Source organism: Budorcas taxicolor, chromosome 17 (genome assembly GCF_023091745.1).
Source record: "Budorcas taxicolor isolate Tak-1 chromosome 17, Takin1.1, whole genome shotgun sequence".
NCBI classification, from domain to species: Eukaryota; Metazoa; Chordata; class Mammalia; order Artiodactyla; family Bovidae; genus Budorcas; species Budorcas taxicolor.
The window spans coordinates 63,915,498-63,935,667 of record NC_068926.1 but is presented as its reverse complement, the minus strand read 5'-3'; the positions used below and the strand labels follow the sequence as shown (position 1 = coordinate 63,935,667).

General features: G+C 44.5%; 1 protein-coding gene across 1 annotated transcript in view; it reads left to right on the top strand.

Annotated features, from left to right (window-relative positions):
• The first annotated feature begins 997 nt into the window (after nucleotides 1-997).
• MYO1H (myosin IH) overlaps nucleotides 998-20,170 on the top strand; it is a 42,425-nt gene continuing 23,252 nt past the window's right edge. The window contains exons 1-14 of the mRNA XM_052654468.1: nucleotides 998-1,153; nucleotides 1,931-2,046; nucleotides 3,972-4,170; nucleotides 6,053-6,133; nucleotides 8,558-8,737; nucleotides 9,814-9,912; nucleotides 10,850-10,963; nucleotides 11,312-11,383; nucleotides 12,417-12,536; nucleotides 13,817-13,884; nucleotides 14,232-14,337; nucleotides 14,639-14,719; nucleotides 15,901-15,992; nucleotides 18,963-19,057. Of these exons, the coding sequence (XP_052510428.1) occupies nucleotides 1,028-1,153; nucleotides 1,931-2,046; nucleotides 3,972-4,170; nucleotides 6,053-6,133; nucleotides 8,558-8,737; nucleotides 9,814-9,912; nucleotides 10,850-10,963; nucleotides 11,312-11,383; nucleotides 12,417-12,536; nucleotides 13,817-13,884; nucleotides 14,232-14,337; nucleotides 14,639-14,719; nucleotides 15,901-15,992; nucleotides 18,963-19,057 (1,549 nt within the window). The 5' untranslated portion in view covers nucleotides 998-1,027. The remainder of the gene's footprint in view (nucleotides 1,154-1,930; nucleotides 2,047-3,971; nucleotides 4,171-6,052; nucleotides 6,134-8,557; nucleotides 8,738-9,813; nucleotides 9,913-10,849; nucleotides 10,964-11,311; nucleotides 11,384-12,416; nucleotides 12,537-13,816; nucleotides 13,885-14,231; nucleotides 14,338-14,638; nucleotides 14,720-15,900; nucleotides 15,993-18,962; nucleotides 19,058-20,170) is intronic.

Here is a 20,170-nt window from a genome sequence, read left to right as displayed (position 1 = left end):
TGTGCACACCTGTCGTTTCTCTTTCACTGCTTACCCATTGTATTGTATAGATGTTCCACTTCTGTTCTCTGGTTGATAGGAACTTGGATTGTTTCCAGTTTGGGGCCATCATGAATAAACTTGATGTAAACCTTCATGTTCCAGTCTTTTTGTGGACCTATGTCTACATTCCTCTTGTGTAAATACTTCGGAATGGAATTGCTGCATCAAAGGGTAGAGGCTTGGTTAACTTCATCAGAAACTGCCAGACCTTTCCCCAGTGATTCGTCCGGTTGATCTTCCTGCCAGCAATGTATGAAAGTTCCATCGTTTTACATCCTCGAGACTATTCGATGTTGTCTTTTTCATTTGAACTCTTCTGGTGGCACCTCATTGTGATTCTAAGGGTACATTTCTCTGATGACTAAAGATGTTGAGGACTTTTCTATGTGCTTATTGACCATCTGTCTATCTTCATTTGTGAAGCATCCATTCAAGTCTTTTGCCCAGTTTCTGTTAGGTCTGAGTTTTGTTTTGTTTTTTGTTTTTTGTTTTTCTTTTAACCAAGCTGGGTATTTTATTTTAGATACAAGTCCTTTGCAGGTATATAACTAACTCATGAACATTTTTTTTGCCAGCGTGTGGCTGGCTGATTTATTTCTTAACAGTGTCTTCTGATGAGAAGGTTTATGTTTGATGAAGTCTAATGGGCACGATAATAGCACGTCATAGGGTGGGAATGAGGATCAATAGAGATAATACATGCCAAACGGTTAGTGTCATGCTGAAGCAGTGACTGCTGAGTCCCTGGCAGCAGCTGCTGCTGCTAGTTACTTCTTTTACTATCATTACTTGTAACCCTAACCAGATCATAAATGCTTAATGAAGAAAGCATAATGTAATCTCTGCTCTCAGCTATCCCCAGGGTCTGGGATCTTGCTATTTCCGTACTAGACACGCGATAAAAATGACATGATAAGTGAGTTGCTGAGGAAGGTTGTGTTTTCCGTAGAAAGAAGAAGTGAGACGCAAGCACATCCGTCTGCACATGGAAGGCGCGCTGACCGCCCGGGACAAGGTTGGGGTGCAGGATTTTGTGCTGCTGGACGCATATACCAGTGAATCTGCTTTTCTGGACAACCTCCGCAAGCGTTTCAGCGAGAACCTCATCTATGTAGCGTAACTCATTTCTCAGCTGTTTTTCCTAGAGTGGTGGTTCCCTTCTGGTCCTTGGCCTTTAAAAAAATTTTTTTTAATGTATTTAATTTGTTTAGCTGCACTGGATATTAGTTACAGCCTGTAGGATCTAGTTCCCTGACCAGGGATCAAACCCAGGCCCCCTGCATGGGGAGGGCGGAGTCGTAGCCGCTGGACCACCAGAGAAGTCCCCCGGTTTCTAGTCTTGAGGGCTGTGAACAGTATCACTCTGGGCTGACCATCAGAGGGGGCTTGCCCAGGAACCACTGGCAGGCGCACTGTGATCCTCTGTATTAAGGCCTTTGTGGCTGCCAGTGCTGGAGACCCAGCTGAAATCAGCCTAAGCCCCAAGAGAGAATCTGTCGACCTATGTAACTTCAGGGTCCAGAAGCAGATCTCTAGGGTCTAGGATGACATCTTGAGGACTCTTTCCCATACCTCTGCTTTCTTTTGCGTTGGTTTCCTTCGGCAGCAGCCTCTCTGCATGGTGGCAAGGTGGCTGCCAGCAGAACCAGGCCTTTCTTAACACACTAAGTGGGGCAGTCTTGATCACTCGGTTGTTTGTCTGTCCGTGCCAGCTAGGTTCCATGATAGTGGAGACATCCCCCCCCACCACACACACACAACCTGACCTATTTATTGTGTTGTATCCCAGTACTGAAGGGGTCCATGGGGATCATTGCACATGCTGGTCTTTTGCCAGAGCCATTTGCACCCTGGAATGCCTCACTAGTGCTTTGGTCTGTTCCTTTAGACATATATTGGGACCCTCCTCGTGTCTGTGAACCCATACCAAGAGCTGGGAATCTATACTCTGAGCCAGATGGAGCTTTATCAAGGGGTCAACTTCTTTGAACTGCCACCACATGTGTAAGTAACACCCATGGAATCAGAACTAGAAGTATTTTTCCCTTTCTGCCTCTCTTCCCACCCCCTCCCTTCACCACCTATGTTCACCATATTACCCACCCACCTACCCATCCATCCACCCATCCATCATCCACCTCATTCATCCATCCATCCGTCCACGATCCACCCATCCACTTGTCTACTCATCCATCCATCCACCCACACTCACCCACATACCCACCCACGTATCCATCATCCATCCACTAATCTATGCATCCACCCAGCCACCTACACATCCACCCATCTACCCATCCATCCATCCATCCATCATCCACCCCATTCATTCATCCATCTACCAATCCTATTCATCCACTTGTCTACTCATCCACCCATTCACCCACACACCCATCTGTCATCCACTCCATTCATCCATCCATCTACGTATCTACCCACCCACCCACCCACCTACCCATCCATCCACCCACCCACTCATCCATCCATTCATATACCCATCCATCTACATTCTTGATGCATGCTCATTAGGTTCTGTACCTCACTTAAATTACTCCCTTATTCTGAAATAAATTCTTCAGCACAATAGAAAACATCAGCAGATCATTATCAAATCTCATTTTAACTGTGATGAAAAGTAGAATCTTGGTATGACAGCTGTAGCTAGTTACCTTCTCTGGGACGTGGACTGCTATAGTGCCACTTACTGGTGCTTGAATATTATGGCAGCTGAGAAGAATGCCGGTGACTAGGGATTTACCAAGACTGGCGATCCGTTAAGAAATGCAGTATTCTGCCTGATCTGTATGTGACTCTCGGGCTTTGCTGAATTTCCCTCTTCTCCTCTTTGGTTGACTTTGGGGCTATTATTTAGGGTCTTTCTTCCTTTTTATTGGTGATTCACCCATTCCCCTCCCAAGGCATTTATAAATCTTTCTGCCTCACCACCACCAGCGATTACAGAAATACTCAGCTTTCAAACAGCCACATCCTAAGAGTAAACCCCAGGAAACCTTCATGCTTCAGTTTCTGATCTTATGTATAAAGCCTCTATAATAGTGCCCTAAACTTCTGTTTTTAAAACAGAAATTTTTAATATTTTTTTGTTTCCTATCTCTATATATTTAGTATTTTAGTTTTTGAAGGAAAAAAAATGAGCTCTTATATCTGTTGCATTATTTCATATTTAGACAAGATATTACTTCCACCTACATTTAATAGAACATCTCTTGGGGATGTAATTTAGTACATAGATTATTCTTATAAGAAATGTTGATTGATTATTTTTAATTGGTAAATTCTGAAAAAATTTTTTATTCCTGCCCCAAGTCTTTAACTACTATTAGAGTTTGGGGGCTTTCCTGGTGGCTCAGACAGTAAAGAATCCACCTTCAATGCAGGAGACCCAGATTCCATCCCTGGATCGGGAAGATCCCCCTGGAGAAGGGAATGGGAACCCACTCCAGTGTTCTTGCCTGGAGAACCCCATGGACAGAGGAGCCTGGCGGGCTACAGTCCATGGGGTTGCACAGAGCCGGCAGGACTGAGTGACTAATACTCATTAGAGGTTTGCTATCTAGTGGGTAATGGTGAAGGTTTGCTAGCTCTCTGAGCTAAGTGCATGGTGCCACAGTCTGGATGTGGCTTCTGAGAGTCCGGGTAGTTTGTCCTTCTGCTCTGATGGGCATCAGAGCCAAGGGAAATAGTGTTATAGTCACTTCCACTCTTTAAAAAAAGAAAATCATTTGCCTGGTCTTTATTGCAGACATGGGAGCTTTAGTTGCAGCCTGTGAACTGTTAGTTGCACCATGTGGGATCTAGTTCCCTGGCCAGGGATCAAACCCGGGCCCCCTGCATTGGGAGCTCAGAGTCTTAACCACTGGACCGCCAGGGAAGGCCCTACTCCTTCCGTCTCTGTCTCACCCCTTCTCCAGCTTTGCCATAGCGGACAACGCTTACCGCATGATGTGTTCTGAGCTAAATAACCACTCCATCCTCATTTCTGGAGAGAGCGGGGCAGGGAAAACAGAGGCCTCCAAGAAGATCCTCCAGTATTTTGCAGTGACCTGCCCGATGACCGAGTCACTGCAGGTAGCCCGTGACAGACTGCTGTTCTCCAACCCAGTACTGGAGGTAAGTGATCTTTAAGGACCTAGAAAGGGGGGTTCCAGGGAGTCATTAAGTAAGAAGGGCCGCTGCTTGGGTGGGTCGGTCAAAATGGGCAGGTCTGGGGGTTAAGAAGAGAACAGATCACATGGGTAGTATAATCAGTCCCTTACATATGAATGAACTGCATTCTGATAGAGTGTTCTAAAGTCCCGTTTGTTTTTAAGTCCAACAAAGTTAGCCTAGGTACCCGACCAACACAATCAGCTATACGGTACTGTGCTGTAATAGGCTTATAATGCTTTTCACACAAATAATACATAAATAAACATTTTTAGCCTTATAGTACAGTACCTTGAAAAGGACAGTAGTGCAGCAGCTGGCATCCAGGGGCTGGCATCGAGTGAACAGGCAGGAGGAGTTCCTGACTGGTGGGGGGAGCGGAGGTGGGACATGGTAGAGCTGAAGGATCAGCAGCAGCAGGAGGTGGAGGGCAGGCTGCACGTGAGACGCGCACTAACTTACGCGACTGGACACGCAAACGCGTGTTTGCATCTTTGAAAGCTCACACCTCGAAGCTTCGTACACAGGGGACTTACTATATTATTAGTATATAGTTAATTGTGTTAGTTGGGTCCCTAGACTAACTTCGTTGGGCTTACAAACATGCTTTTGGAACAGAACTTGTTCATGCGTAGGGGACTTACTGTATCGTGGTGAAGGGTGTGACCTTGAAGTCCAGCAGGCATGGAGACTAAGCCCAGGGTGATCACGTACCAGCAAGCTTCTGCATATCATTCATATCCTGGAGCCAGTTCCCCATCTGGAAAGTGGGCCTACTCATAGTACCTGCCTCTTAGGAGGTTTTGAGGATTAAACAAGATGAATGCCAAAGGAAAAAAAAATGTGATTTGTAGCTCAGTTGGTAAAGAATCTGCCTGCAGTGCAGGAGACCCAGGTTCGATCCCTGGGTTGGGAAGACCCAATGGAGAAGGAAATGGCACCCACTTAGTATTGTTGCCTGGAGAATCCCATGGACAGAGGAGCCTGGCAGGCTACAGTCCATGGGGTCTCAAGAGTCAGACACGACTTATTGGCTAAACCACCATGCATAAAAAGCACACAGCAGAGTTGGTAAGCACTAAAACAATATGCTATTATTCATTAATATTTTTATTAATTAAAATCATCCTGATTATTGTTTTTACTACTGTAATTCTCTGACTTGTTGGATGATTCTGAATATGTTATTTTCTCCTGTGTTTTTGTTGCTCTTTGTGTAAAAGGCATTTATGGTCGAAGGGATTTTCCCAGTAGACCTTTGGGCTGAACAATGTACATCTATACTATAGGAAGATGTCTGCTGATGGGGGCCAGCAGGGATGCCTTCTGTAACAGCCAGAGCCTAGGGCCCTATCTAGCTCTCCTTGCATGTGTGCTAAGTCGCTACAGTTGTGTCCGACTCTTTGCAACCCACCAGTCTCCTCTGTCCGTGGGATTCTCCAGGCAAGAATACTGGAGTGGGTTGCCATGCCCTCCTCCAAAGGGTCTTCCAGACTCAGGGACCGAACCTGCATCTCCTGCCACTCCTGCATTGCAGGCAGATTCTTTACCGCTGAGCCACTAGGGAAGCCCCAACTTCTTGCGCCGTTTCTAATCTATTCCTAGAATGGATTCTAGAGAGAAGATATTTTCCCCTTCTTTTCTCTGTGTCCAACCCCGTTATTTTGCATCAAATGCTCTGTAAATAGTGATTTCTTCTTAGCAGATAAAGTGGCTTCCATTCTTGGACCCCCCCTTCTCTCCTCCAATGAGCTTGTCATTCAGGGTCAGGAATTCTATGAACAGGAGAGCTTCAGTGTCAGCGAAAGACAGATGGGTTCAGCGTCCTCTCCCTTTGTGTTCCAAGGCTTTTGGAAATGCCAAAACACTCCGGAATGACAACTCCAGCAGATTTGGAAAATACATGGACATACAATTCGACTTTAAGGTACATTGATGTTCCTATTACGGCTTCCTGGGGACCCCTTAACTTTGAGAGCAACAGAAAGTCAACTCAAGGCACCTTAAGAAAGGAAGGGTTTTCTTCTTGGCTCAAATATTTGAAAAATTGAGGGTTAGCAATAGTTTTAGGAAATGCCAATAAAGACCCTGATGACATATCATATTAGTATGTGGGCAAAAATGAAGAAGTCTGGTGATACCAGGTGTTGGCAAAGGTGTAGATCATGAGGAATTCCAACACACAGCTGGTGGAAGGGGTGTACGTTGGGCAAACCCATTTGGAAAACTGTATCATCTTGGGGTGCTGAAATCACATAATCTAAGGTGGAGCCATTCCACTCCTGGAAATATTCCTACAGATAGGTGAGCATGGCCTCAACAGCACTGCTTGTGAAGGTAAAGGGGCTGGAAAGAACCACGTATCTGGCCAGGATCGAATGCCCACCAACAGGAGAAGGGCCCAATTGTGGGGTGCTCACACGATGAGACATTTTATGAAAGCGAGAGCATGTGAGTGCCAGCGGCATGCAACCTAGACAGGTCGTGAGAATGTACTAGATGTCAGTGAGATGCCATTTCTTACAAAGCTTGAGAAGATTCCAGAGTACACACTCTATTGCTGAGGCGTACATGATTATATGACGTGAGCTGGCAAACTTCCATGGATAGGGTCTTGGGCTTTGTGGACCATACAGCCTCTGTCCCAACGACTCAGCTCCACTGTTGTAGTATGGAAGGAGCCAGAGAAGAAACATAACGAATTGTACACAGAGTTTAAATGGGGGCTCATGCAGTGCTCTTGCCTGGAGAATCCCAGGGACGGGGGAGCCTGGTGGGCTGCCGTCAATGGGGTCACACAGAGTCGGACACGACTGAAGTGGCTTAGCAGCAGCATGCAAGTAGGAGGGGTAGGCAGCGTTCTCAGGGACATGTAATTCCAAGTGACACCTTAGACTAGAGGACAGTAGCTGGCTGAGCATTTAGGATAGTGATGAAGACAGACAGATTAAGGATTTCCCAGAGGCTGGAACATGAGTTTCTGGTCATGCATGCACAGACTGAGAATATTTTAATAGCATACATATTTTTAAGCTTTTTAAAGAATCCAACACATACTAAAAAGGACACAGCTCATGGCCCCAGCTCAATAAATTTTTCCATTTGAATCTACCTGTGTAACCGCCACTCATCTCAAGATATTAACGTTTCTAACGCCTCGAAATTTCTCCTACCCATCTCAGACAAATATCTGCCCCCCGCTTCCCAATAGTTATCACTGTTCTGGCATCTATAATCACAGACTCATTTCGCTGGTTCTTGAGCTTCAGAAAAAATGGAATTATATAGTTGTTCTATTTCATGTTTGGCCTCTCTGAATCAGCGCGTCTTGTAAGATTCGACTGTGTTGCTGCGTGGAGTTGTTCATTTTTTGATTGCTCGACTTTTATCACTGTTTACCTGTTCTCTGTGATGGACATTTGGGCTGTTTCCAGTCTGGGGCTAGCTATTGCAAGCAGTGCTCTGAACATTCTAGTACCTCTTTTAGGAGATGTAAGCACTCATTTATGCCGGCTGTATACCCAGAAGTTGCCCTGCTGGATTCTTACCAGCGATGTTATAACTGAGTTCCAGTTTCTCCACGCCCTTGCCAACATTTGGTATTGTCAGTCCTTTAAATCTTAGGCATTCTGGTGGCAAATAGTGGTTTCTCTGGTAGGCTGCCATCTACGGGGTCGCACAGAGTTGGACACGACTGAGGTGACTTAGCAACTGCAGCAGCAATTTTAATGAAGTTTTGCTCATTGGTCCCTTAAAGACCCTCTTGTATATTAAAGTCTTTTGCTCATTTTTAATTGGGTAATTTTTTCTCATTGATTGGCAAGTGTTCAATGTATGTTATGGAATACAAATCTTCATTGAATATATTATTTAAAACAATAATTAAGACAATAATAATTAGTATTGGCATAAGAATATATTGACATTAAGAGGCTGATGGCCCAGAACAGAGGCTAGAAGTAGCCCAACTCTCCTTACCTATATGGTCACCAGACTTATGACCAAAGCACCACTGAGATTCAGTATCGATAAAATTGTCTTTCCAATAAATGGTGGTCAACTGGATATCCATATGGATAAAGAGAACTTTGGCCTCTGTTTCACTCCATATACAAAAATTAAATCATGATGTATCATAGTCCTAAACATGGATGGTAAAACAATTGATTCTAAATGAAAACAGAAAATATCTTCACCTTGGGGGGGTTAGGAATGGAACCCAGAAAAGGTGAATCTTAGAAGATGGATAGATCAAGCTGATTCAGACTCAAAATTTCAGTTCATCAGAAGACACCAGTAAGAGAGTGGCCTTGATTATTGTCTTGGCTGGATTTTTTGTTCTTTTTTGAAGGGCATTCCTGTAGGCGGGCATATCATCAGTTACCTGATAGAAAAGTCTCGAGTTGTCTATCAGAATCAGGGCGAGCGGAATTTCCATATCTTCTACCAGCTGCTAGAGGGTGGAGAAGAGGAGCTCCTTGCTTACCTGGGACTGGAGCGAGACCCCCAGCTGTATAAATACCTCTCACAGGTTAGAAGGACCATAACCTGTCTCTGGTGCCCCTTTCGCGGTGGGGTGGGGCAGGGGCGGTGTTAGTTCTGTGGGATGTTCAGTAACTTTCTCATGGCTGCATTACCGGATCCTGATGCCACAGTGCCTTTGGAAATGGCTCAGGCATTTCACCAGTACTATTTTGATTGATTTCACGATCTTCTGTGACTTTGGCAACCTTGGTGCCCGTGCTTTGCAGTATATTGGCACTGTTTCTAAACCTCTAGGTGTTCTTTAAGGTCTGACTTAAACTAGCCCTGTCCTTGAAGGGGAGGGAGTCCATGGTGCTGGTTGTGTGGGAGGGATATTTGGGAAGTTGCAGACTTAACATTCCAGTTCACTGGTGAATATTTTCATGGTATGACACCTTTGTTTTTGCCGTGCAACAAGGAACTCTTTTAAAATGATGAATCTTCAGGTAATCGGGAAAAATCTGTACTACAAAAGCAAAATAATAGTAAAAAAATAAAACAAACCCTCATGTAGAAGATTTTCCCTTTAAATTGTGACACTGGTAGTCTGTTACTTATTTAAAAGACAACTTCTGGACTTAGTGGGAAAAGTCTTATCACACCTCCTGTATCATCTGTATTTCTCTAGATACAAACTTTTATTTCCTTCAGGGAAGCTCTCCTTCTATCTAATCCTGCCTTGAAGTTTTTGATGCTGGTTCCTAAGTGTATCAAGATTGTTTTCTTGAATTTAAACACTGTCATTTACGGTATGTTTTGGTAGATATCTATTGAGATCAATGTCTTCAATTTGTTCAGCAAAAATGGCAAGAAAGCCTACTTTAAAAACCATACACACAAAAAGATATACCACTGATATGTATCTTTGAAAATTTTCGCAGAACAGATTTTTTTAAACAAAATCCCAAATTTGAAAAAAGCTGCAGTTGGCAAATCATCAGGTGCTAGACAAGTAGAATAAAACCTATTTTTTCACAGCTCAGAACATTATAGAACTAGCTTTTTAATGCTCGCAGAGAAAAGTTTTGACACCTAACTGTCCTTATGAAAATGCTGTTAAGCAGCCCAATGCTGTGTCAACAGGGTCGCTGTGCCAAAGAGTCGTCTGTTAATGACAAGAATGACTGGAAAACTGTTTCCAATGCCTTTTCTGTCATCGATTTTACTGAAGATGATCTTGAGGTATGAGCCCCTCGAGGGTGGAGCTCCCTGTGGTCAGGCTTGGGGTTGAGGAAACCATCCTGGCTTCTTGGTGATGACACAGAGTTGCCAGAGTGAGCAAATAAAGATACAGGATACCTAGGTGCATTGAATTTCAGATAAACACTGGCTCGGTTTTTAGTAGAAGTATGTCCCAACATTGCGTGGGACAAGCTTCATGCTAAAAAAAATTAGACATTGCTTACTAACACAACATTGTAAAGCATCTTTACTCCAATAAATTTTTTTTTAACTAAAAAGAATTAAACATTAGGCATTGCTTATTTGAAATTCAAATGTTAGCTGGGCATTCTGCATTTTATCCAGCAGCCCCATATTTCCCCAGTATTGGGTACCAGCAGGAAGTCATGTTTCTTCTTCCTCTCAAACCCAGTCTCAAATATTTAATCCCCTAGCATGCTAGGAATAGCATTTATTTATGCTTTTATATTGGAACAAGTTGGACCAAATGGTAGGATTTATAAACATTTTGTGTTTACATCTTTTGTCTTTTTGGCGGGGTTGAGGAGGACTGTGAAACTGTTGCCCTTTCAAGGACCAGAATACAATTTAAGAAAAATTTATGTGTGTATGTGTGTATCTGGGGCCATGGCATTTGAACACTGGATGGCTTATTGGCAGGGGACAAAGGGAGATACCAGAGTAGTGGTGTTCCATGCTGGACATAAGTGAGGGAGCATCCTGCCCTCCACTGAAGTTCCTTCCCTCTTCCCTTAATATCAGAAGTGGCTAAGAGCCCACAGGGCCAATTTCTGGGGAAGGATCTGTGATCTCCAGTCTGGAATTAGGGGTGCAGCGGGGGGCAGGTCTCCCCCAGGTACCACTTGTGATGCCGTTTATCAATCAGGCGGCCGCCGTCTTCTCTCCCTGCCCTCCTCACCACTTCCCACGTTCCTAGAATCTCTTTGGAATTATTGCCAGTGTCCTGCACCTGGGGAATATTTGTTTTGAAGAGAACCAGCAAGGCTGTGCGTCTGTACCAGACACTCACGAGATCAAATGGATCGCCAAGGTGACGGTCCACGTCGGGAGAGTGAGGGTGGCGGGCAGGAGAGGCCCCAGACCCTGTCAGAGATGGAGGGGCGGGGGAGGAGAGCAAGACAGCCAGGTGCCCATGTCCCAGGAGGCTACCATCTCATTCTCCCACTTGACACTGGTTAGGAGGTGGGCAAGGGAGCGAGTAAAAGCCAGTCGGTTGAAAGACCACACATGAGCTGTGCTTTGCACAGGTATGGTCTGTGTTGCACCAGAACACGATTAGCAGATGGGAAAGATGAACCTGAGCCTGGAGACACCACCGACTTTTTACTAGGGAGTCAAGTTGGGTTGCTGAAAGGCATTTTGTTTTCCATTTATTCAGCTTCTAGGGGTCGACCCATGGGTCCTTCTGGAAGCTCTCACGCACAGAAAGATTGAAGCCAAAACAGAGGAGGTAAAAATGGTTCTGGGGGGGAATGTGCCCACCCTCCCCGCTGCTGCTGCCAGTAGGGTGGTGGCCCCAGGAGAGACCAGACTCCTGAATCCTGCCTGCCAGGTCCTGTGTGGTCCAGCTTCTGTCTGCATCTCCGGCCTCCACCTCCCCCATCCCTTGACCTCCCACCCTCGTGAGCTCTTGGTGCTTCGTGCTTGCCCCGCCTTCCCTCCATGGGGTCTTTGCATATACTCTTCCTCTGCTGCAACACCCTTCCGTGTGCTTCACCTAGTTAAATCCTTCCCAGCCTTCAGTTCCCAGGGATCACTTCCTCAGAGACCCTCCCCTGCTCATCCCTTCCCGGCCCTAAAGCGCCATGTGCATCTCCGTATCGCGCTTGTCACTTTCAGCTTCAGAGCTCCGCGATGCTTCTTGGTGTGACTTGTTAGATGTTGTGCTGTGCTCAGCCACTCAGTCGTGTCCGACTCTTTGTGACCCCATGGCCTGTAGCCCGCCGGGCTCCCCTGTCCATGGGATTCTCCGGGCAAGAGTACTGGAGTGGGCTGCCGTGACCTCCTCCAGGGGATCTTCCCAACCCAGGGGCTGAACCTGCGTCTCTTGTGTCTACAGCACTGGCTGGCAGGTTCTTTACCAGTAGTGTCACCTGGGAAGCCCTGGCTTGTTGAGTGCCCTCTGCCAAATATGAGCCCACAGAGGCTGAAACTGTTTGTCTTGGATGAGGCTGTATCTCAGCACAGTGCCTGGCACTCAAGGAACAGCACAGGCGGGAGGTTCTTCCCCCATCAAGTATCCTTCTCTAGTCATCTTTATTTATTTATTTGGCTGTGCCAGGTCTTCACTGCAGCATGTGGGGTCTAGTTCCCTGACCAGGGATCGAACCTGGGTCCCCTGCATTGGGAGCACAGTCTAAGCCCCTGGACCGTCAGGGAAGACCACCCCTCTCCCCCAGTCATCTTTAAAGCCTGGGTTGAAAACTCTGGGGGCTTTAAAAATTCTTTAACCTCTGTAATGATGTACCTGTTGTTCTTCTCAGGTGATATGCCCATTGACATTAGATCTCTCTGCCTATGCTAGAGATGCAATGGCAAAGGCTGTTTATGGGCGAACATTCACTTGGCTGGTCAACAAAATCAATTCCTCCTTAGTGAACAAGGTTGGTCCACGCATATTGTGTGCCTTGTGCTCTTTAACATGGCCATGTTTTATAACCAACACCTTTAAAGAATTTGTGAGAATTGAACGTAAGCTCCTGGTGGGCAGAGATACTGTCTTTTCATGTCTACATTCCCAGTCTCTAGCACACAGTAGGCTCTCAAAAGTCCACTGACAAATGATCTTGTCAGTGTGTCCCCAAGTCTGGGATGCACAGCATTTGAAGTGTACACAGAACCTTTTCATTTTAACAGTAGTATATTTTAATGTGTATAAGAAAAAAAAAAGACAGGTCCTTTGAACTCACCCTAAGGACATATTTCCTTTTTAAGCAGAATTATTTAAATTAAAAAGGGAAGGGTGGGATGATTCGGGAGAATGGCATTGAAACATGTATAATATCATATATGAAACAAATCACCAGTCCAGGTTCGATGCATGATACAGGATGCTTGGGGCTGGTGCACTGGGATGACCCAGAGGGATGGTACAGGGAGGGAGGAGGGAGGGGGGTTCAGGATAGGGAACATGTGTATACCCATGGTGGATTCATGTTGATGTATGGCAAAACCAATACAATATTGTAAAGTAATTAGCCTCCAATTAAAATAAATAAATTTATATTAAAAAATAAATAAACATTTAAAAAATTTAAAAGGGAGCTGATGCAAAGCTGGAAGTTGAGGCTATGATATGAGGGCAACGGGGGTGCATGGATGCGGTGAGACTCATGGAGGAAATGTGCAAAGGATGGATTTGGATACATTGACTCAGCGCATCATACAGAATGCTACATAGTGTCCCTTAAGAACAGTCATATTCTTTTTAAATAGCCATTCTTGCCTGACAGCACTTGGCCCTCTGTTGAAAATGATCCAAAATACCTGCCCTCTCTCCTAGGTGAACATATCTTCCCGCTGTCAATAGCTCCCTTCCTTCCTCCTTCCCTCCCTCCCTCTCTCCATCTCTCTTTTTCTTTCCCTTCCTCTTCTCTTCCTCTTTCTATCTCGCTATTTTTTTGGACTGAATGTGGGCTTAGGGGGCTGAGGAGGGCTGAAGCAAGGAAGTGAACCAGAAGGGGAAGGTCAGTCTCTCTGACGATGAATATGAAAGCAGGGATGGGACCTAGGGAGGCTGCAGGCCGGAGGAGGCAGGCTGGGAAAATTATCTCCACCCTGTTTCTTCTGAAAGCCACATCCCAGATTCAGGGGCAGTTGCCAGATATTGAGTGTTACAAAGTAAATAATCTCAATGATTAATGGTGTGTGTTACTTTCACTAGGACTTTACTGGGAAAACTGTGATTGGATTGCTGGATATCTATGGGTTTGAAGTCTTTGACAAGAATGGGTGAGTTTGTTTGATTTCATTGTGATCCATTGGTTCTTTGTTTTCCTTTAAGGTCAAGTCTGGTTTATGACATTTCTGATGTTATTGAAACTCATTTTCCTGTTGCTAGAAATTCTCCAGGTTTGCATAGCCCCTGCCTCATAAACTTTTCCAGAACCAGAATAACCATTAAAAATGCAAATGTCTTTTACTTTGACTCTTCTTATCAGTTTATTAAATTATTTGTTTAATAAGGACTTCAGTTTTCTGTATGGAAAAAGCATCCTTAAAAATGAGTAAATATAATTTTTTTGAAAAACTTGGTCTACTCACGTAGCTTTAGTTACTTAAATCTTTTGCACCTCCAGTTTTGAACAGTTCTGTATAAATTACTGCAATGAGAAACTCCAGCAACTATTAATTGAGAGAACCCTAAAAGCGGAACAGGCAGAATATGAAATGGAAGGTATAGAGGTAAATGTTTCAATGTTTTCTCCTCATTTGATTTCTTAACCGAGCAAAAGACATTTCCGTGAGAAATATCATTTCATTGGAGGTTTTTCCTGATGAGTACTAAGAATTATTTTTTCACTCCTTCTCTGCTTGTTTCCTGGGAAATTATTTTGATATTCAGCAAGTATTCTTTTTGAAATGTTAGAGATTAAAAAAAATCAGATTTGGAAAAGAAAAGTTGGACAATCAATTTAAAAGAAATATATTTGATGCTCAATTTTAATCCTTCCTGGAGAATTCTTTTTCCTCATTGTCATTTTAGTGGGAACCAATTCAATATTTCAACAACAAGATCATCTGTGATTTGGTAGAAGAGAGACACAGAGGAATCATTTCCATTCTGGTGAGAAAATTAACATTGACTTGGGGCTCATTCCAAGGTATCCTCAATTCTCAGAAGATCTTTTCCCCAGGCTTACAAAGAGTTACGAGTGAAATCCACTGTATTATTGAAGGATGCAAGTTGAACTCTTTTGCTGAATTTTCGCTCCAAGTTTTAGACTGAGCTTTCCCCTCTTATTCAAATTCATCGATGGTTTGCCATAGATGGATTCAGAGAGCATAAAAATGTTGCTTTGTAAGAATTGTCTCACCAAGCTGAACCCAGTTTTCTTGTTTTGATAAAAGCTACAGGGTTGATTCATTTAAAAAAGTATTTTATATTGGACTGTAGCGCTTGTTTCAGTTGTACAGAAAGTGATTCAGTTACATATATACATGTGTCAATTCTTTTTCACATTCTTTCCCCATTCAGGTTATTACAGAATATTGAGCAGAGTGCCCTGTACTAAACAGTAGGTCTTTGTTGATGGTCTGTTTTAAATAAAGTAGGGTGTATATGTCAATTTTGATTCATTATTTTTTAAGCTCTATTTCTCAGTCTTGTTCCATATTATGGGTCTGCAAGTGGTGGGTGTAGAAGGACGGTCTCTGCTTCTGTTTTTTGGCCATGCTACTTGGCATGGAGGATCTTAGTTCCCTGACCAGGGATTGAACCCACTCCCCTGCAGTGGAAGCACAGAGTTCTAGCCGCTGAACCACCATGGAATTCTTTCGGTTCATTTTTTTTTTTCAAGATGGTCAATTAAATGTTATCACTGTTGAGGACCCAACATAGAAAGGAAAAACAGCTTGTGGACTGGGGAAGGTTAGACTTAACTAGTTTTATGGCTTGCTTTTTCTGAAGGCTTTGCTCCTCATTAAAAAGGGTATGTTGTTGGCCAGCTGGTGTCTCAGCTGGTTGTGGAAGCTGCGAAGTGTCCCTGGGAAGTCTTTGGAAATAGACATCAGATAGGTGGGAGAGCTGACTTTTCATGGAGTTTCCAGTCCCTCTGGTTCCATGGTTCCCTAATCAGATTTGATAAGATGATTACCCCTTCTTCCCCCTGGAAATGTTGACCCAGACTTGCGCACAAGATGATATGGTTCAATCCACTACATTTTGCCACAGCTGCTGGGAGCATTTAAACTTGGAATTGATGGAGTGTGGTGCTGTGACCGGAAACTTCTCTATCTGTTTTGAAGGATGAAGAATGTGTTCGTCCTGGTCCTGCTACAGACTTGAGTTTCCTGGAGAGGTTGGAGGAGAAAGTGGGAAAGCACGCACACTTTGAAACGTAGGTCTCTCATTTGCCAGGCTGTTGCATGGGGGAGGCTCATGTAGTTGTGGAGTTGACTTCTAGTGTGTGTGTATATGGCTGTGCTGGGTCTTAGTCATGCCATACAGGGTCTTTAGTGGCAGCGCGCAAACTCTTTTGTTATAGCCTGTGGGATCTTGTTCCTGGACCAGGGATTGAGCCTGGATCTCCTCCATTAGAAGCATGGAGTCTGAGCCCCTGGATCACCAGGGAAGTCCCCTGTATAGTTGACCTTTGAACAATACTGGTTTGAACTGTGCCGATCCACTTATACTTGGGTTTTTCTTCTCAATAGTAAATGCTGTAAGTACTACGTGACCCCATCCCCTGTTGGTTGAATCCATGGATACAGAAGGCCAACTATGAGCTACACACAATTTGTTGACTGTGTGGAATCCCTAAGCCCCATGTTGTTCAACGGTCAACTGTACATCCATTTTCTTAGGTATGTGGACAGTTCTCGCCAATAGTATGAAAGTGAAAGTGAAATTTGCTCAGTCGTGTCTCACTCTTTGTGACCCCATGGACTGTATGCTGCCGCTACTGCTGCTAAGTCACTTCAGTCGTGTCCGACTCTGTGTGACCCCAGAGACGGCAGCCCACCAGGCTCCCCCGTCCCTGGGATTCCAGGGCAAGAACACTGGAGTGGATTGCTATTTCCTTCTCTAATGCATGAAAGTGAAAAGTGAAAGTGAAGTCGCTCAGTCATGTCCGACTCCTAGCGACCCCAAGGACTGCAGCCTCCCAGGCTCCTCTGTCCATGGGATTTTCCAGGCAAGTGTACTGGAATGGGGTGCCATTGTATAGTCCATGGAATTCTCCAGGCCAGAATACTGGAGTGGGTATTCTTTCACTTCTCCAGGGGATCTTCCTAACCCAGGGATCAAACCCAGGTCTTCCGCATTGCAGGCAGATTCTTTACCAGCTAAGTCACAAGGGTAGCCCCCGTAGTATAGCTCCCCAATAGTATAGATACTACTAATTTGGTTTTGGCTGTGCTGTGCAGCATCTTAGTTCCTCAACCAGAGATCAAATCCATGCGCTTTGTACTGGGAGCTCAGAGTCTTGACCACTGGACTAATTCATACATAGAAAGGCCCAGCTACTAATTCACACATAGAAATAGCATGATGATACACCAGCTGCACAACTTTCATTGGTAGGGGTCAAGCTCATGCAAATTCCAAGTAGAATTCTTTTTTTAAGATTTTGTATCTTTATTTATCATCATTTCATTTCGGGCATGTCCACATGCATGAAACAGTCAAAAAAATTCAGGTGTAAAACACAGGCAGTGATGTGTGTAGATGTGAAGTGTGCAACTTGGTGAATCATTACATGTGTGTGTACCCACATCACCTCCCCACAGATGAAGACACAGAGCATTTAGAGTCCCAGGAAGTCACCTAGAATTGGAATGCACTCTGAGACGAGGAGGAGAGAATTTAAGGGCATGTGCTCTGGAGTTGCAGGGACCTGGTTTTGAATCCCAGCTCAGACACTTAATAGACACATGACTTTAGGCAAGCAGTAAGTACTCCTGAGTTTGAGTTTCCCTTTCTACTGCTGCTGCTGCTAAGTCGCTTCAGTTGTGTCCGACTCTGTGTGACCCCACAGACGGCAGCCCACCGGACTCCTCCATCCCTGGGATAACTAATATGTCTGCCATAGAGCATTGTAAATGACCATGTAAATCGCCTAGTGTAATTCCTGGTCATGGCAAACATTCAATATATGGTAGTGGCTTTATCAAACCTATATAGTATTGAAAGGATAAGTGAGTGGAATTGGATAAGTATATGAATCAAGATTGGAAAAAGAGGACTTTCCTGGTGGCTCAGTGGGAAGGAATCTGCCTCCCAATTCAGGAGACACAGGTTTGATCCCTGGTCCAGGAAGATCCCACATGCCTTGCAGCAACGAAGCTCACGCGCCACAACTACTGAGCCTTTGCTTTAGAGCCTGGGAACTGCAACTGCTGAAGCCCTGGAGCCCATGCTCCGCAACAAGAGAGTAGTCCCCACTCTCCACAGCTAGAGAAAGGTCTGAGCAGCAACAAAGACCCAGCGCAGCCAAGAATAAATAAATAAACTTTTAAGAAAAGATTGGAAAAATAAACTGTAACATCTTTACAGATTGGGTTAATATATGGCCAGGAGAACGAACAATCTAAATACAGGCAGTGATGTAGATAAATCACAAAAACATGTAATCAAGAGAAATCAGACACGCAAGAGCACACACTGTATGGTTCCCCTTCCCTAGAGTACTGCTGCTGCTAAGTCGCTTCAGTCGTGTCCGACTCTGTGCGACCCCAGAGACAGCAGCCCCAGGCTCCCCCATCCCTGGGATTCTCAAGGCAAGAGTACTGGAGTGGGTTGCCATTCCTGTTCTGTTAGATGTCAGACTGCACCTGGAGAGGGCTCAAGGTGGGGGGTTCTCAGGGACCAGAAACGTTCTGTCTTTTGCTCTGGTATTATTTACACAGGAGAATTCGGTTTGCAAAAATTCATTGAGCTGTGCACTTCAGATATGAGTGCTATCAATATACTTGTATATGCTTTTCAAGAACAGTTGTAAAAAACTGTAAATCACCTGAATCTGAAAAACAATGTTTTGTGAATATCTTAGTCTCTCCATGTCATAAAAATGTAAAGTAGCAAAATCCGTTTTGAGTCATCACCAAGAAAAATGAACCTTATTTCATTGTACAAATAAGTGTGTTTGTGTGGCTCATGTACGTTTTTCATCCCTCAGAGCTCGTGAGAAGGAAGGGTCTAATTTTAGTGAGACCTTGGTCTGTGGCTGGAAGAAATAGTTGAAATAGATTTCAGTGCTGACCTTCAGCTGATCATCACAATCCTAAACAGCTTTTGCTTTATACATTGGTGCATTTTGTTGCCGTGAGGTAGGAAGGTTCAGCCCCTGTCTATTTCTGTCCTGCTATAGCCGGAAGCTGGCAGGTCCAAAGGGCAGAAAGAAGATTGGCTGGATGGAGTTTCGGCTCTTCCACTATGCGGGAGAGGTCACGTACTGCACCAGGGGTGAGTGTCTGTGGGGTAAAGGTCATAGGTCACAGCCATGCAGGTGCCCCCGAGTCCACTCTAAACACGCTGCATATCCATCTCAAAAGTTCCCTAGCCCCACTGCCATCACGGCATTTCAGAAGTGTTTTAGGGACTTCCCTGGTGATCCAGTGGTTAACTATGCCTTAAACGCAAGCATGGTTGGGAGCTAAGATCCCTCATGAATCGCAGCCAAACAACCAAAACGTAAAACAGAAGCAATATAGGAAAAATTTTAAAAAAGAAGCAATATTGTAACAAATTCAATAAAGTCTTTTAAAATGTTCCACATCAAAAAAATATTTAAGTATTATAAAATGTGGTAATTTTATATATAACTACTTTCCTGAGATGATTCACATAGCCTCTGTTTCACTCATTTAAAGTGTGCAATTGACACGTGTTTAGTGTATTCACTGTGCACTTAGGCACCTGTCACCACATTCTATTTCAGAATCACACCATCACCCCAAAAAGAACCCCTATACATGTTAGCAGGCACTCCCCGTTTTCCCCTAGCCCATCTTCCAGAGCCCTGGGCAACAAACCAGTCAACTTTCTGTCTGGAGATTTGCCTGTTCTGGACATTTCCTAAGAATGGACTTACACAGCATGTGGGCTTTCGTGTCTGGCTTCCTTCCCTTAGAATAATGTTCCCCGGGTCCATCCGTATCCTCGCTCCTAAGTGCCAGATGGCGTTCCACCGTGCGGCTACGCTGCCCTTTGTCAGTTCACTCCTCAGCGGGTGGGCGTTGGGTCTTTGCACTTGTTGGCTGTTATGAATGATGCTGCTGTCAACATGACTGTGTTTGTGTGGCCGCATGTCACCCTTTCTCTCGGGTAAATACCTGGGTGTGGAGTTGCTGGGTCCTGTGATAACTCTATTCTTAATTTCTTGAGTACCTGCCAGACTGGTTTTCCAAAGTGGCTGCACCATTTTGTTTTCCTACCAGCAGTGTGGGGGCCTCAGTTTCCCTATTTCCTCACCAAAGCTTGGCATGGTCTGTCTTGTGATTCCAGCTATCCTAGTGGGTGTGAAGTGGTGGTTTGGATGTGCATTTTTCTAATGCTTAGTGATGTGGAGCATTTTTC